Source organism: Dermacentor albipictus, unplaced genomic scaffold (assembly GCF_038994185.2).
Source record: "Dermacentor albipictus isolate Rhodes 1998 colony unplaced genomic scaffold, USDA_Dalb.pri_finalv2 scaffold_11, whole genome shotgun sequence".
Lineage (NCBI taxonomy): Eukaryota > Metazoa > Arthropoda > Arachnida > Ixodida > Ixodidae > Dermacentor > Dermacentor albipictus.
Window position 1 is genome coordinate 14,634,377 of NW_027225565.1, and position 17,610 is coordinate 14,651,986.

A 17,610-nucleotide genomic window follows, 5' to 3' on the forward strand; every position below is an offset into this window, starting at 1 on the left:
GATATTGAAACCATTAAGCCACAGATGCATGCATCGACAAGCGATGTGAAACGCCCTTATGAATTTATCGTGGGCACGAGATGCCTTGAGATGCTTGGCACAGTTCGATTTGGCCACTTCAACAAGCTGAATCGTTGCAATTAGTAGCGATTGTGCATGCTCGCGGCGTCTTCTGCTCTTAAAGGAGTATATATTGCTTTGAAATATAGCGTAATGTACAAAGCCGCAAGAACGTCTGAATCCACAAGCATGAAGATCAAACAAATCCATGTACTTCCCATCATTCTCATGGTAGAACGATTGCAGCGCCAGAGTTCCCCCAAGTATATTGTAGGAAACTCTATGCTCTATTGAGAGCATGCACCTTCCAATTTTGGAGGCTATGAGTGGACCACTGGAAGCTAAGCCTGGCCAAGCCAGTGGGAAATACAACATGGTGACCTCCAAGATCACGTAGCGTGGCTCAGAATGAGTGATTTAGTCTGGAAAATCTAACTTTCGGGCCTGACTTCGCCGAAAAATTGATTGAGAAAATACACTAGCTCTACGGGAATCGTGATGGTGCATTTATGAAGTCCGGAATATCCATCAAGTCCAAATTTTGAAGTCCGAAAAATCCGCTGGCTACCCTACCGCATTGTTACTTACCGTGGTAACCAATTGTGTTCTTTTTTGCTGCTGGTCTAAATTTTTGCAGAGGCGTAATTGTGCCATGATTCAGTGCTGTCAAAAATTCACATCAGCACTGAAGTAGAATACACTTGATTGATGCAATGTTAGCTTTGTGTTTGTGTGGTTCAACTCTGCACCACGAGGTGACAACACCTGTCAAGCCGATCATGTTTACACCTCCTGCTCATCCGGTAAAGTGCCCAGTCCGCCTGTGTTTGCCAGAACGCCGGACAAGCTAAAGCTCTCTACTACAAAGTCTAATATCAATACACAAAGAATCTACAAAGCGCCTAAAAAAGTACTGATAAATATTAGAACAGAAACTGCAATTTCAAAGCAATTAGAAATGGACGAGTTTGTGCACAGGTTAGGCAAAGCAAAATGAAAGCAAAATTTCTCTCTTAACATGTCATATACCTCACAAAATTGTATATGCCTTTAAACAAACAACATAGACAAGCTATCCTTGTGCCTTAGAGCTGCCATAAAAAGCACAGCACAATCAAGAACTTCCTGTGGTGTTTTCTGGTTAACGGGGTACTGACATAAAAATTCTAACTCGAAATAATTACATAGCTGTGAGCTCATAGGTTTCATCTGTGAAGTATCAATAGCCAAAGGCAGATTAGAACACATTTTAATTTGATTGGGAAGTTTTTGCGAGCAACAAATTGGAAAGTGCCGCACCTATCAATGTAGTCAACAGTGCAGGTGTTATTTGTAAACAATGTTATGTTACGAGTTTTGGCGATTGATTTCGGTGACGTGCAATGTTATTGACTTGTCTCAATGTTCAAAAGACGTTTCAGCACATTTTGCATTGGGTGTCTTGCACTGACTGCACACAAAGCATTTGTACATACAAATTTCTTACCATTTACAAATTACCAGGTTACTGGTGCTGTGGTGAGCAGTAGCAAAGCTGGTGGCGACATCTTGTGACAATTTGACTGACTACAATGCATTAATTTTTTTTTCTTTTTTTTATCAGTACTGTTGTCGAAGGGGATTATCGTAAAAGTACATTATGCTAATGATTATGCTGCTACCAGCGCTTTACACCCGCAGTTAGGTAGACTATACAAGTTGTGGTATTGCGTGCTGTTGTACCATACCACGTACTTATCATCGAGGCGACAGGAGCTGCCATAGTGCATACATATTATCTAGGCGACGGGAGCTCCCACTTCTCCGCGACGAATCAAGAATTCGACGAAGGGGACTTCAAGAAGCACCCAGCTATCTCCACGACGAATCAAGAATTGACAAGAGTGATGTCAGCACCTGCCCGACTGGTTCCTACTGATGAGGAGTCGCCAAAGAGGACTTAAGGGAGAACCGGCCCATTGTGAAGAGAGAGAGTCGCCTCCAGCTGCCCAGTCAGTCTGATGTGCTCTTACAGCTATATGTGCGCTAACATCCACTATCTGCAAATATTGTATAAAGTTTTTCGTTTCTTCTTTGTCTACGGAAGGAGCCTGTCTTTCGTCCTCTACCCCAAAGTCACAAAAGGGGATGGCAAGCTGTGGGATTCGAAGCCAGATAGCGCCCGCTACACCACTCAACGGCAGCCATGAGGACCATCAGCGTCAGCTACTTTGGAGGGTGAGTGCCCGACGTTTGCCTTTCGAATCTCCAGACCTCTGTCACACACATAAATGCTAAGGACAACTGCTAAAATATTTTGAAAGGGTTGTACAGTAAAACCTCGTTAAACCGTACCCATAGTTTCGTTTTAAAAGTAGTAAAGTCAAATCCCTGACTCAGCGGCCATTGAACATAATGTGTTTTGTATCCGCAAAAACCATACCAGGTTATTGCGTACATATCTGTTAACACGTCGAGTTTCCACTTTTTGTCGCGCAAACACGGCGGTGCATCATCTCCATCGGGCGGCCCGGCGGAACAACATGCCTCAGAGATCGGAACAACGGCCTCCAAGTGCCCTGTACGTTTGCGTGTGAAGCCACATCAACGTCAACATCATTTCGGCGGCATGCTAGAGAGCGTTGTGGCATCGCACAAGTGAGGACTCGCGTCATGCCGAAGCTTAGATAAAAATGACGCCGGGTGCTCAGCATAGAAGAAAAATTAGACATTGCTCGTGCTATCGAACGTGACAGGAAGAAGTCGGCGCTGGCATGCGACAGGGGTCTGCTGTTGACTACGGTGTGTGGCATTTGGAATGCGAAGAAGTTGCTCTGCAGCGCCGCTGCGACCGCGAAGAGATGTCGGCTACGAGGTTCGACTTTTCGCCATTGTTGCCTCTGTTGTTGCCGAAGTGTCGGCTAGCAACAGTGATGAGGACGACACGGAAAGCGACAGCATGGGCGATTCACGTCCGACAGTGGCAGAAGCTGCGCGTTACATCAGCCTCATGAATGCAATGATCGCGACGAGAACAGCACCCCACAATAAAAAAGGCACACCGCGACTTCTGCAGTGCTACCGCGCACAAGCACGGAGAATAGGCTACGCCAACGAGGAATCTGCCATGCGAGTGTTTGCCGAGAAGAGCGGGGCTGGCTGAAAAGCTGCCTCGCAGCTTCAGTAAGTATGAGGCCGCTGTCGTCGCTGCTAGGCCGCCGCGGCATCAAATGAAAATAACACTTTTGTCGCACGAAGTGAATCAATATTGCATGTTTTTTCCCCCTTCCATTGCACTCTCTCTTGAGTTCCGTTTTTGACAGGTAAGTGGTCGATCTCATGCTATTTCGGTTAAACAGTACTACCATTTGGTACGCACTTTTCCTGAGCTCCGGCCAACTATGGTTTAACTAGGTTTCACTGTAGTGGTTTTGTCTTAGAGAGGGAAATTGATGCTCACTTCACACTGCCTGCAGCATGGAACAGCAGTGTATGTATTTGGATTATCGCCTTCAGGCCTTGCACAGATTTCCGGCTTCAGAAGCAAAGCTAATTTAGAGGCAAAATTGGAGATGAGCTGTCAGATTGCGATGGAGAAGCTCAGGATACAGGACCTTCTTGATGCTTGTCAGGAGATGGGCATTTCGGTTGCCGTGGCAAGGCGAAAGAAAGCCATTATGGATGTTATGAGGGCACAAGAGGTAGCTGAGGAGGAAGTCGAAGAGGTATGGGGAGAAATTCTTCCGAGGAGAAGCGAGAAAAAAATGCGCGACGAGGCAGAAATAAAAAAAAAAAGCGCTAGGAGGCCAAGGAGAAAGAAAGGCGTGAAGAGCGAGATTATGCTCTTAAAATGAGAGAACTGGAAATAGAGCAAATTTGAATCAGCTTGCCGCATTCAAGTACCCTTTCCAGTGGAGATGATACACCTAAACTGAGAATACAGGATCCGATGCTACCATACAGGATAGGCAGTGATATCACACTTTTTCTCGTGAATTTTGAACGTATGTGTGAAAAGATAGGGCTGGACGAAAGCCTTTGGTCTCAAAAACTTCTTTCAGTTGTACCAGGACAGGCCGCGGAAGTTCTCGCGCGCTTGTCTAAAGAAGGCTACGAGAACTATGGAAAGGTCAAAGCTGCGCTTTGCAAATACCACCTTTCTGCTGAGGCATTTCGACAACGGTTTAGACAGGAAAGAAGGGGTAGCGAGTCGCGCATTGAGTTCGCGCACGAGTTAAAGTCTAACTCAATAGAGTGGATCAAAAGTGCAGAAGTGTATGGCAACCACGAAAAGGTGCTTGAATGCATAGTACTGGAGCAGTTTTACTGAGTTCTTCCAGAGGAAGTTAGACTTTGGCTGCAGGACAGACTCCCAGAGGTAGACGTAGAGAAGGCAGCGCAGCTCGCAGAGGAATATTACATGCGCCAAAATTTCCAACAAAACCTATTCAGGAAGACAGGCTAAAGAAAAGGACTATGCTGTAAAACAGTTTTCCCCTCGCAACCCAATTTTGCCGAATAAGAAATCATCTAGGAGCGATAAGTGCAGCAAAGGAGTATCGACTAAGGCTGAGGTGGCGAGGAAAGGGCAAGCAGAGACAGCCAAGTCGGCTGGGGTCGATAAAGCCAAGGCAAACGTAGAGCGCGCGTTTGAGGCTCGGAGGCCAATTATCTGCTTCCGTAGCAAAAAGGATGGCCATATTTCCTCAAATTGCAAGGAGCAAATCGCATTCGCCAGCATCAGCCAGTCAGACGAAAATCTGAGGCTGCTTGAGCCATATATGCAGGATGTTGTGGTAAACGGGAAAATGTGCAGGGCACTTCGCGATTCTGCCGCCACCATGGATGTTACTCATCTGTCCTGTGTTACTCCCAGGGACTATACTGGGGAATGCGCCTGGATCAGACAAGTTGCAGAAGAGCAGAGCACGTGCTTGCCAGTTGCCAGGGTAACCCTCGAGGGCGCTTTTGGAAGGCTGCAAACGGAGGCAGCCGTAAGTCCAAGTTCACCCGAACACTTTTCATATCATTTTTCAAACAAACTGAAGCAGCTTTTAGAAAAGGAGGGCCAGTCGTTCTCTACCAGTCTCGCTTGCATGGCATTAACGTGATCACGGTCACGCACCCTTCCAAAAAAACGTGAAAGCTCATCATCAAACTAAGATACTGACAATGTAATGTCCTCACAGCGGCAGCCTAGGCCGTGAGATATGGCTGATGAAAAGCAGAGGACTCAGACTTGTGACGGATCAATTACCGGATCAGTGACGGTGGGAAAACTGAAGTGAAAGGTTCCCTGCTTAGTCCCGCATCCTTTTGCTGGAAGCAGCTTAGTAGGGTTGAACGAGAGGCGCTTATCGTGGCACAGAAAACTGACCCTTCGCTAACTGTGCTGCAGGATAATGTAAATGAAGGAGTGGCCCGAAAGAACATCTCATTCTATACTAGGTCAGGCCTCAAGTACCGGAAATATCAGGATTCCAAAGGTCGGACATACAACCAACTACTCGTGACAGAAAAGTACCGACCACAGCTTTTAGAGTTAGCACATGGGAATGCTTGGGCGGTTCATTTCGGTATCAAGAAGACAAAGGCTAGGCTAGCGCAAGATTTCTATTGGCCAGGATGCTGTAAAGAGGTTGAAACACTTGTTCAGTCATGCGACGCATGTCAGCAAGTTGGTAAATCCAACGGCAAGTGACAGAATATCACTCAGAGCGAGATAAGGAAACATACAAACTTTCTTCAATCGCCTCGGCTGTGTCTTGCCTGCCCGAATGACGGTTAGGAATCGCTTTGCAATCTATTTTTTAGCTGTTTATTCTCTTTGAATGTGTCTTCTTTGAGAGCAATACTTGTAGAGGCCTGCATCCCTGGCTCTTCATCGGATGCGTGTTTCGTGTTTAGTACAATAACGGTAATGGTCGGTTGAGAGCACAGAGTGTTTGCTTTTATGGAGTTTGGTCTGGCGTTGATTTTTGAAGTGGTTGGCGTTGATTTTCGGTCACTCCATGAGCCTTCTCTGATCCAAGCAAAGGAAAGACCAGTGAATGAAAGGGCGGCAAAGCCATTTCCTTAACCCTATCAAGGACGTCGCTCAATCAGCACATCGGATACGTCGAGCCGTATCGAACAGCTCGACTTCTGGATCTATTATCTGGCAGCGGGGGTGCTGTTGTGTCATACCACGTGCTAATCATCGAGGCGACAAAAGCTGCCATGCTACGTGCCTATAATCGAGGCGACGAGAGCTCCCACTTCTCCGCGACGAATCAAGAATTTGACAAGGGTGACGTCATCAACCGCCTCACTTGGTTCCTGCCGACAAGGAGTCGCTAAAGGGATTAAAGCGAGAACCGGCCCATTGTGAAGGAGACAGTCGCCTCCAGCCGCCCAGTTGGTCTGATGCACTCTTACAGCTATCATCATCTATCATTCACTATCTGTAAATATTGTATAAAGTTTTGTGTTTCTTCTTCGTCTGCGGAAAGAGTCCATCTTTCGTCCTCCACCCCGAAGTCACAACAGTGCTCTCTGGTTAGACACTGCATCACCAGATGTCACTACCAGCGTTATTCCTGCTATACACCTCTTTCGTTATCAGTAAACTGCAAACTGTCAAAAAGTGGCGAAAATGCTAAAATGTGGCTAAAGCTATCTAGTGTTGGGATCATACTGAGTAGTGGACTTCTGCCCAAAGAAGCATTACGGTAGTGTAGCAATGCACAGGTTTCCCACCAAACTAGCAGACGAAACAGGAGTACAGATGGCATAGTAGACAGTGCACTAGTTTGCGTCACAGGTTTGCGTGCTCGTATGATCCTCGCTGTTTACAAGCATACCTCTTACATCACGGGGCAAGAAGTGCTCATCGAAATCGAAACCGGGACTGGCTGTGAGATATGAACATATAATTAAACAAAAATTGTTGCGCACTGGAGCAAACAAGTCTCGTTAGCATGATTACTGGGTCAATAGCTACTGAGTAAGTGCAAGAACAGAGTCCAAAGAATGCACCTTTTGTGTATGCACCTTTTCAAAGCAGCACTCTTCTCAAAAAGTTTTTGAAATGGGTCACATGCTTGACATGTCAAGATGGCATTTTTTTCTCAAAACTTTGATGAGCTCTAACTCTTGCTCAGATTAGCCTAGAACATTGAATAATACCTTATGGCACTCCCTGAACATCCTAGATAGTCTTTATACTCAAATTATTGTGTTAGGGTTTTCTGTTTAGAAGCTAATTTTCCTCCAAACAAAGGACTCAGCTTATACAATGCATTTGGAGTATATCAGAAACTACTTATCCTATGGCAAAATTAATTATATTTTTAGAATCTGCATATTAAAATACACAATGTGTGAAAATTTCGTTGAGATCTGTCCACAAATAAAAAAGTTGTATTTCAAGTGTAGCCTCCCCCCTTAAAGACGCCAAGTCGAACGCCTATTCATTGAGACTAAATGCAACATCACATCAATCTGTCATCAGCATTCTTCATAAACTTCAATGCATTGTAATTCAAGAAGTCATGCCATTCCTGTGCAAAAGCAAAGTTTGAGCAATTACTTTGCAAGGTGTGAAAAGCATATGAAAAAGAAAACTGTCCGACTTCCTGTTAAGTATAGCATGAAGGCTTCAAAACAACTCACTACTTATATTGCACAGTCTGCCACAAAAGTTGGTGGGACATGGTATTTGCGAAAAAGCGGAATACCCATAAGGCCTGGGCAGATAGCCTTGAATTTAATGTTTTAATCAGCACTAATAGTTCTTTATGACCTACACAGTAATGAATGAATTTATAAGCGCCATGCCTAAGCAGTGCAGAAATTCATATTTGACATGGAACCTGTGTCTTGCAATCTTTTGAGCCTGATTTTGCCTTCTGGTCACCTACCTCATGCACAAGCCTGTCCAGCTCATCGGTAGTAACCCCAACCTCAGCGGCACCAAGTGCAACATCCAGCACTTCTCTGGCAAGCTGAAAAATGAATGTGCACCTTTAATGCCACTTATATTCAAAACCTGTCCATGACACTTGGCCAGTGTTGCCGATGATATACATTACGGTCAACTGTTAAAGGGAACACCTAATTATTATTGAAACCAACATAACCTGAACAAATCATGAACCTCATAAGAAAAATGCTTGATGTGGCGTGTGAGGTACATCTATAATAGTAAAAGATTATTACCGAAACCTCTGTGTCAAAACGGACTTGTCATTCCCAAAATAGTGATTTGGTGTCTCCTTTAAATGTGGGCTATACTGTACACCCTAGTGCAAAAAATATAAAGGCCAGGAAGCCTGCTGGCCTCAACTATTTTTTGCAATAGCGTGTACACATTTCCCATATCCTGAATCCTGCTCCAGCCTAAGCCTTGATTGAAGACCCCAAGACAGCATTTGAAGCCATTTTTTTGGTGTTTGCCAAGACGTCAAAGGCATCAACAACAGTATAACCTGTCATACACACATAAATCATCGTGAGACCTCTCCCCCAAGTACATTATACTCCACATTGCTATCAATAGATTTTAAAATTATTTTGGAAGTGATTACGCCAAATAGTCATTCCAGATATAGAATCAGATATGTGGGGTTGTATGGATGTGGTTACATTCTCTAAGAAAAGTCTTTCGACTGCAAGGGTCCCAGAAAACTGGAAAAATACAAACATTATACTAATCCACAAAAAGGGAGACGTTAAAGAATTGAAAAATTATATTTTACTCTATATTTAAATTATATTTACTTTATAATGATCTAATTACTTTATATTTAAATTATAGTTTACTTATAGAATTGAATAATATAGCTTACTCCCAGTATTATATAAAATATTCACCAAGATCATCTCCAATAGAATAAGGGCAACACTGGACTACAGTCAACCAAGGGAACGGGCAGGTTTCAGGAAGGAATACTCTACAATGGGTCACATCCATGTCATTAATCAGGTTATCGAGAAATCCGCAGAGTACAATAAGCCTCTCTATACGGCTTTCATAGATTACGAAAAAGCATTTGATTCAGTATAGATACCAGCAGTCATAGAGGCATTGTGTAATCAAGGAGTACAGACAGCTTACGTAAATACCCTGGAAAACATCTACAGAGGTTCTACAGCTACCTTAATTGTACACAAGCAAAGCAGGAAGATACCTATAAAGAAAGGGGGCAGACAGGGAGACACAATCTCTCGAATACTATTCACTGCATGCTTGGAAGTATTCAAGCTATTAAACTGGTAAGGCTTAGGAGTAAGGATTGATGGCGAATATCTCAGCAATCTTCGGTTGGCCGATGACATTGTTCTATTTAGCAACAATGCAGACGAGTTACAACAAATGATTGAGGACTTTAACAGAGAGAATGTAAGTGTGGAGTTGAAGATTAATATGCAGAAGATAAAGATAATGATGAATAACCGGGCAAATGAACAAGAGTTCAGGATCACCAGTCAGCCTCTGGAGTCTGTGAAGGAGTACGTTTACCTAGGTTGATTAATCCCAGGAAACACCCTGATCACGAGAAGGAAATTCGTAGAAGAATAAAAATGGGTTGGATTGCATACGGCAGACATTGTCAGCTCCTGACTGGAAGCTTACCATTATCACTGAAAAGGAAGGTGTATAATCAGTGCATTTTACCGGTGCTGACATATGGGGTAGAGACTTGGAGACTGACAAAGAAACTTGAGAACAAGTTAAGGACTGCACAAAAAGCGATGGAATGAAGAATGCTAGGCATAACCTTGAGAGACACAAAGAGAGTGGTTTGGATCAGAGAGCAAACGGGTATAGCTGATATTCTAATTGACATTTATTGACATTAGGAGAAAAAAAAAATGGCACTGGGCAGGTTATGTACCGCAGAGGCTAGATAACCGTTGGACCATTAAGGCTACAGAATGGGTATGAAGAGAAGGGAAGCGCAGTAGAGGAAGGCAGAAGACCAGGTGGTGCGACGAAATTGGGAAATTCGCAGGTGTTAGTTGGAATTGGTTGGTGCAGGAAGGGGTAATCGCAGATTGCAGGGAGAGACTTTCGTCCTGCAGTGGACATAAAATAAGCTGATGATGATGATGATGACATTCTCGCCATCGGCTTTCGTGAAATTTGACACCCATTTTACTGAAGTTGTCGTGTCAACGCAGATGAGGAAAGGTAACCATTGTGCGCATTTAGAATCCCCATGAGTTGACACAAAAATCCAGGATATAGCATCAATATGCCACTTTGCCACAGAATGTTACACCTTCACCTCCGTGCACAGGCAAAGAAAAGCAGTTTTTATGACGGGGTACGTGAGGAGATGGCTACTTCCTCTGTGCACGTGGAGATGCTGCCTTCAGCATCTAACTGTGGTATTTAAACAGAAACCATGCAGATATAAGTCAATGATGGAATGTAAATGACACAAAGCTTGTCTGAGTTAACGAGGCAGCAGTAGCAGCAGATGACACGAGTGCAGCCTCGTCACCTGTAGCAGTTAGCTGCCTGCATCACGAGTACGAAGATAATGTATGATGCTTGTAGAGGGAAGAACATTAATGAGAGGTCTATGGCAAAGGAAAATTTGACACATATCTACTTAAATACATTTAAGGCTTCATAGCCCTTGAGTCACAGTGGCACGTCCATTCTGGGGGATTGGCAAATAATGGCTACATGCCCAGTGACTCAAGTTGCCTACTAGGCCAGACAGAAGCCAGCAACAAGCTATCTAATGTATCCACAAATACATCTGGCGAGGAAACAAGTACCAACACTAAACCCCGAGAAAGATGCACAGAAAGATTTGCTTTAAAAACGTAGCTTTTTCACATTCTTAACATACCGGTTGGTAATAAGAACTAATTTAGGATAAGAACTAATTTGAGTAGTGACTATATCCCTCAGCTGTCTTCAGCTCTGAGAAGAATACGCACATTAACATAGTGCATGCACATGCATACCATGTGCATGTACGTTAGATGCAGCCCAACCTGCTCTCCTTGCAACACATCAATTTCATAAACTACAGTAACACAGGTCACCCAAAAAAACCTGCAAAACAACAAGCAACACTGCTTGATCATGGAAACTGCCATGGCTCTAGGCAGTATGGTATTGTCGGCTTGTGTATGTTCTTCCCAAAAGCGTTTATGCGAAAGACTTGTGGTAAATAGACCCCACTGGCAAGTGTTTAGAAACATGCTGGTTATAAGTCACTTTTGGCAAGTCTTCATGCCATACCTGTATACTTTTTTCCAGCTCTTGCTCCGACATATCACCCAGCCATAACATTAAATTCTGGTTGCCCTGGAAGTAGGCAATGCCCCAGGATGTACAGTTGGCATCGCCCTTATGTAGAACACGGGAATGGCGGCCTCCGGTGTGCTCTAGGGGCAGCCAGCAACGATAGCTGCTGGGCACGTTTGGCCCAGCAACTACCATTAGATGAGGCTGACTGTCTCCTGAGCGCCCCGGAGGCTGCCGTTCCCATGTTCTACACAAAGGTGATGCCGACTGTACTGGGAAATAGGGCTATACATTGCAACAAGAAACCTGATGCATGATTAGAAATTCCATGTTACAATCTATGTTCAGCAATCATAGAATGTAAAAAAGAAGCTTATGTCTTTATTCTATTCATGTTATTAGATGACATGGTTCTTCTGAAAAGGTAGGGGATATTAAATTAACTCACCAGTTAAAGGAAGATCTACATACTACGTCAATCAAAGGTGCCGACTACGCAGACCACCTCCCCCCCTCCCCCTGGTGATGCCGAGTCCTACCCTGCCCCTCCACCTAACCTGTCATTGCCAGAGTTTTGTCACTCACATCATTTGAGGCTTCTTAGGACTTACCTCGACCTTGTCGCTTAAATTCTTATTGTGGCTAATAGCTTACTGCATCATTGTTGGCGTGGACGTGCATGGATTTTAATTCATACTTTGCTTTATTTCTGCAAATCCTTACAATAGGAGAACAAGCGCATTAGAAGTACCAGCGGCGCTGCCTCATCCATATTTTCTCACTTCAACATTGTTTTAACTTGCCACTGTAAACACCATGCACATGCACAATATATTTAAATATATACACAGGACAAAGTTTATCATATTTTTAAAAAGGAGGTAGCCAATTAACAATTATTTCTAAAGGTATGGATAGTAGATAGCTTATGCCTAGGGATTGAATATGTTGCTGTATTTGAATTAGGAAGGAACAGTGCCAACTAAGACGACCACAAGAGGGAGAACGACACAGGGCAAGCACCATTCTGGGGCATTTCCTAATTCAAGTATGCACCATCTAGCCTAAATGAATATTGTTCTGAACCATGTTGCTGTATGTTCACTTCACTTCAAAATGCATTGTGCACTTTTCTGACCCTGAAATAAACCTGTAGACTTTAGTGACCCTTTCAGCAGAGTCTGTTATCAACGGCGTGTGAAATGCATGTGAATGATATGTGTCTCAGTATAACTTCTCTTTCCAATTATAAGCAAAGCTAACGACTCATTAAAAAGCACTTCTAATAATTTACAACATTTATCAGGGATGGAAATATCGTCACTTGCATGCAGAGGTCATATATAAATACAGGGTGACCCAATCAACTATCATGCACCAAGATTTTTTAAAAATAAGCAATGCATTACTCGAAGAAAATCTAGTGCATATTGCTTCCAGTACAGTGGAGTAGCTGCTAGTAATTTTTTCATTACTGAGATTTCATTAGCTAATTGTAATTCATTATCTAACTCGAGACATATAATTATCGAAGCGTCAAGGCATTTTTAGGCACAGCCAAGGCACATCTAACTGTGGTATTTTCAGCGATAAACTAAGTGCATGCTAATATTTTCCGACTCATAAATGAACCCTGCGAAATATGGTGAATACTATGTGACTGCGCTCCCACCCACATCATAAAGCAGTGCCCTCGAACAGGCTCCTTCCGAGTTAGCCAGATTGAAATAAAGGAAATAAAGAAAAAGATCACTGCCCAAGTACTCCATACAGATAGTTAGCCAGTGAAGCTGGAACGTGCAGCCCCGGTGTTTATCACTGGGTTTATCCTGACGGTTCATTAAACAACGGCTTGGTAGGCTGCTGGATCTTCGGTACGCAGTTGCTGCTTGTGCTCGGCTGCACGAGCCTGTTCTTGTGTCCGGGCTGCAGCATCAGGATGGCGTAGATGAGCTCGTTCCAGGTTCTGCTCATGATATTGCTGATCAAAAGCTGCCTGCTCCTCAGGAGTACGTATGATGCGTGGCCTACCCATTTCGGAGCCGGAGAGAAACTGTTGCATGCCCGCTCGGCTGCGACGGAGAGGAATGACGTCACTACTGGCACAGCTTATCATGCGCCTCTCTTTCACTTGGGTTGCACCGAAGGAGTTTTCAGCATACAGACGGACGAATTGGCTAGCTGTATACAACTCCACTGTAAAACATAGTGATCGAGCTAGTGCCTTATCTACCGCACCTCGGCCGAAGTAACACGTCGCATTTGGTTATTAGTTGGAAACAAGCTGTGATAGCTGTTGTCTTAGCGTAGATAAAGTGCACGGATGGTTCTTTTTTTTTGCCGCGAAACCTATCACCATAAACGCGAACTGTCATCAGCAGAAATGTTTCAAGGTGCGTCTTGTTTTGTCCCAGTCGCCATGCCATGTCTTTCTCTAATGAGCAGAAGGTAAAAATGATCCTTGCTTAGGGAGCTGCAAATGAGAACAAGAGGAAGGCCGCAAATTTATATCAGTCATGGAAGTGTGGCGGTAGACTAAGCGTGTTGACTATCATGAGAAGTGATGAAAACCCGAGACAAACCGGCAGCTTCAAAAAACAGCTGCATAGGGCTCCATCTTTGCTCCTCCATTTGCTCCATCCATCCAGCAAATGTTCTAGCAAATAGGCTGGATGAGACTTTTCATACACAATAGATTTGAAGGCATGGGCCTGTAAATTTGCCAGCTAGGTCACCTGACCTCTCTCCAATCGATTTCTTTGGGGTTATGTGAAAGATAGTGCTTACATAATTGAGACAGACATCAAATTAGTTCAAGGCAAGGATAACGGATGTCTGCCGTAGAATTCCAGCATAGGTCATCAAGAAAGCCATTGAAGATGTGATAAAGCGGACTCAGTACTGCGTAGCTGCAAAAGGAGACCTATTCGAACATGTCCTCTAGGCAGCAGCTGGTGCTCAACGGTGCTTACGAATTTGTAGATAATAAGGGCACACTGAAATCTGATGTTTTTTTTTTTTGGTGTGTGTGTGTGTGTGTGTGTTTGTGTGCAGGCTTCCCAAGTGCCAATTCGGCTCATTTAGAAATGCTATATTTACTTTCTTGAATGCATCGGTTTTGCCTTCTCTTACACGTGGGTTGCTTCCCAGTCTGTCTATTTCACTTTTATTTTTTCCCACGACCCTGTTCCTGCAGCACGTATCCACACTTTCATAAAAAAAAAATAAAACCGTCACTTTAATTTGGCTTTGGTCCTAAGCAAATTTCTGGCGCAAAATATAGCTGTGCGCGCAATCTGTTGATGTGGTGCAAGCCGGGATTTTGAAACATGCTATGCCTATTACATTGTTTTTCGCATTTCGTGCGTGGTCAAAGTGGTGCTTCGGCTGCATTATCAAGAGGCTTTTGTGATCAATGTGATCAGTTGGCCTTGAGAGATGGATAAGAAGTGTGACGTAGAGAGGAAGGAATAGCTGCAAAGCCGCGAAACCTGCTGTTGGTGCTCCTTCCGTACCATTATCAAGGCGATGCGCTGTCTCTTGAGGCTTGCGACAGGCAATGCAGTAGCGCTCAATCAGCTTAATTGGGGGCGCTGCTTTACGATGTGGATGGGAGCGCAGTCATGGGGTATTCTTCATATTTCGTGAGGTTTGTTTGCGAGTCAGAAAAAATTGCACGCAATCAGTGTGTCGCTGGAAATGCGGCAGTTAGATGTCATTTGGAGGTGCCTACAAATGCCTCATTGACACTTTGATAATTAGGACAGTATTTCTCGAAGTAGATGATCAATTGCAATTGTCGAATTAAATTTCGGGACCGGAAGAATTACTGGCGGATACTCCACTGTACTAGAAGCAATATGCACTAGGTTTTCTTCGAGTAATGCACCTGCTCTTTATTTAAGGCTTGGTGCATGATAGTTGGGGCACCCTGTATAATTCATTCAGTAACCGAAAATGAGGCCAAGCCGGATTCACTCGAAATCAGAATGAACAACAGTCATGCACAGGAGCACTTATAATCAGACTCACAGAAAAAAGAAAACATAGAGGCTGCAGTTTCGCCGGAAAGGCGAAGCAGTATTAGTGATAGTGAAGTACACGACAATTACACGAAAGAAGATTACGCCACCAAGAGACATCAGATTCTTGGTGGTGGGAGAGGACTCAAGCTGTGAAATTGAACTGTCTACTACTATGAGGTCTTGCAAATTCCCATATAAGGACGTCACTTCAGTGAACAATGCTTCGAGCTCACAGGAAGTTTTTTCAAGTGCAAGAAAGAAAGAAAAAAAAAGAAAAATGCACAAACACACACACATGCGTATGTATAAGAAGTGTGACGTAGAGAGAAGTTAGCATATATATATATATATATATATATATATATATATATATATATATATATATATACCATATATATATATATATATATATATATATATATATATATATATATATATATATATATATATATATATTCTTATTAAGATGCTGTCCATGTATGTTGCGTCAGATCATAAGAACTTGGACAGCATGCTAACTTTCAGTACGTACGCATTTAACACCTCACAGCACGAAGTTACGGGCTACAGTCCCTTCTTTCTTCTTAACGCCCATCCTCCTCATTATACACTAGACACTATCTTCCCGTTTTCCAGCCACGATAATCTTTGTATATCAGAGACAGCCTGTCTTGCTGAAGAAGCCAGACGACTTGCTTCTTTGCACACTCTTGTTTCACAAGACCGCTCGAAGGCACGCTACGACCGCCAACGCCGACACGTGATATATGACCCTAGTGATTTAGTGTGGCTCTGGAAACCAACCAGAAAATGTGGATTATGTGAAAAACTGCTGGCCCACTATGTTGGACCCTATGTTATTACTGAGCGTATCAGCGAAATAACCTACTGCATAGCACGTCTGACGTCAAGTGGCCAACGGTCAGCAAAGACTGAACTTTCGCATGTTGCCCGCTTAAAGCCCTTTATTTCTCGACAGCGTGTTTGACTTGCCCGGCGGGCTTACCCCCAAATGCAGAGATCTAACTTGGATCGGGCTTGGACTTGACTTGACGAAGTCGGCCCGAAGCAAGAGGCAGACTTCAAAACGCCCAAGTCGGCTTTCGCATTTCATAGACGCTCGAGCTGACTTGCTTCGTCAAGTCAAGACTGTGCTTCAATGCAAAAGCAGGTTGCTCGTCTGCGTTGGAGATTAACAATAAATTTATTAGCGTAAGGCACATTGTACAGCAAAAAAGTATGTATCTTTCCAAATTTCCACCAGTGCATAAGTGCTGAAGTATAGTTTGCGTAAACTTATCCCATCTGGCTACGTCTGCCGCTGCGATTGGCAGTGTTGCTTGCGGAAAGTGCGCGTTCCCGGCGGGTTTAAGTGGTCTTCAAGTTTCGGTGTTTTGGCGCGCTTTTTGAGTTGCAGGTTTCACCATTTCTTCAAGTCGCCACTACACTTTTAGGCGACAGTGTATTTGAGTGCAAATCAATTTTATCGTCACATTTATTTTGGTTTTAGCTTATCTTTAACTCAGAGGTCTTGTTGCATGTTTGTATAACTGGCCGTAGAGAAGCGAACGAAATGGTTGGTTCGTATGGTGGTCTTTAAACGGCTTTTGTCCTCAATTGCCGCAAGGCATTCATGCGCTGTCTGGGCCGGCAACCGGATACAAGAGGCCGAGACGAGGCACACGGTTGGTTTCTGAAGGAGCTCGCGCGTCCCCTTTCGCCTATAGGCATTCCAGGAGGAAAGCGACGGCCCTTGTTCTGCACGGGCCACGTCACCCTTTGAAGAAAAGCCCAACCTATTCGAACGCACTAGGCCGGAGTCACAAACAAGAAAAAAAACTGCAACATGTGCTGCGAACGAAGAGTACCGAGCGCCATAGAGTCCCCTGCCCGGACCCATATGGGTGACAACACCCGATAAAAAACAAAATAAATAAATAAAATGACACATGCAAACGATTTGTCTACTTCGCATGGAGGGTTTGTCGAGAACAACGAGAGGGAGAGTGTGGCACAGTCGTAGACATCGCAAATTGGCAGTGCGTGTCGTCTGCTAGGAATGTCGTCTGTTAGGAAAACAAGTTGTGGGGCTCGCGTGACGGCCGTGTGCCGCATTTGGCACGAAATTGCTGTTCTGTCAACAGGCTTTGACGCTGAAATGTCGCACTCACGTACGCTCTCCTCCCAAGAGAATGCACCGCAACGCAAGACGGCACCCCGTTTTACAGAAGAGGAGAAGAGCCTGCTGACGACACTCGTGAACGACTACAAGCATATTGTGGAATGCAAGAAAAC

General features: G+C 44.0%; 1 protein-coding gene across 4 annotated transcripts in view; it reads right to left on the reverse strand.

The window, feature by feature from the left end:
• Positions 1-17,610, reverse strand: part of LOC135914958 (methionine aminopeptidase 1) — a 94,016-nt gene that overhangs the window by 43,935 nt on the left and 32,471 nt on the right. For all 4 annotated transcript variants that reach the window (XM_065447893.1, XM_065447894.2, XM_065447891.2 and 1 more), the window contains one exon: positions 7,941-8,024. In XM_065447893.1, the coding sequence (XP_065303965.1) occupies positions 7,941-8,024 (84 nt within the window). The remainder of the gene's footprint in view (positions 1-7,940; positions 8,025-17,610) is intronic.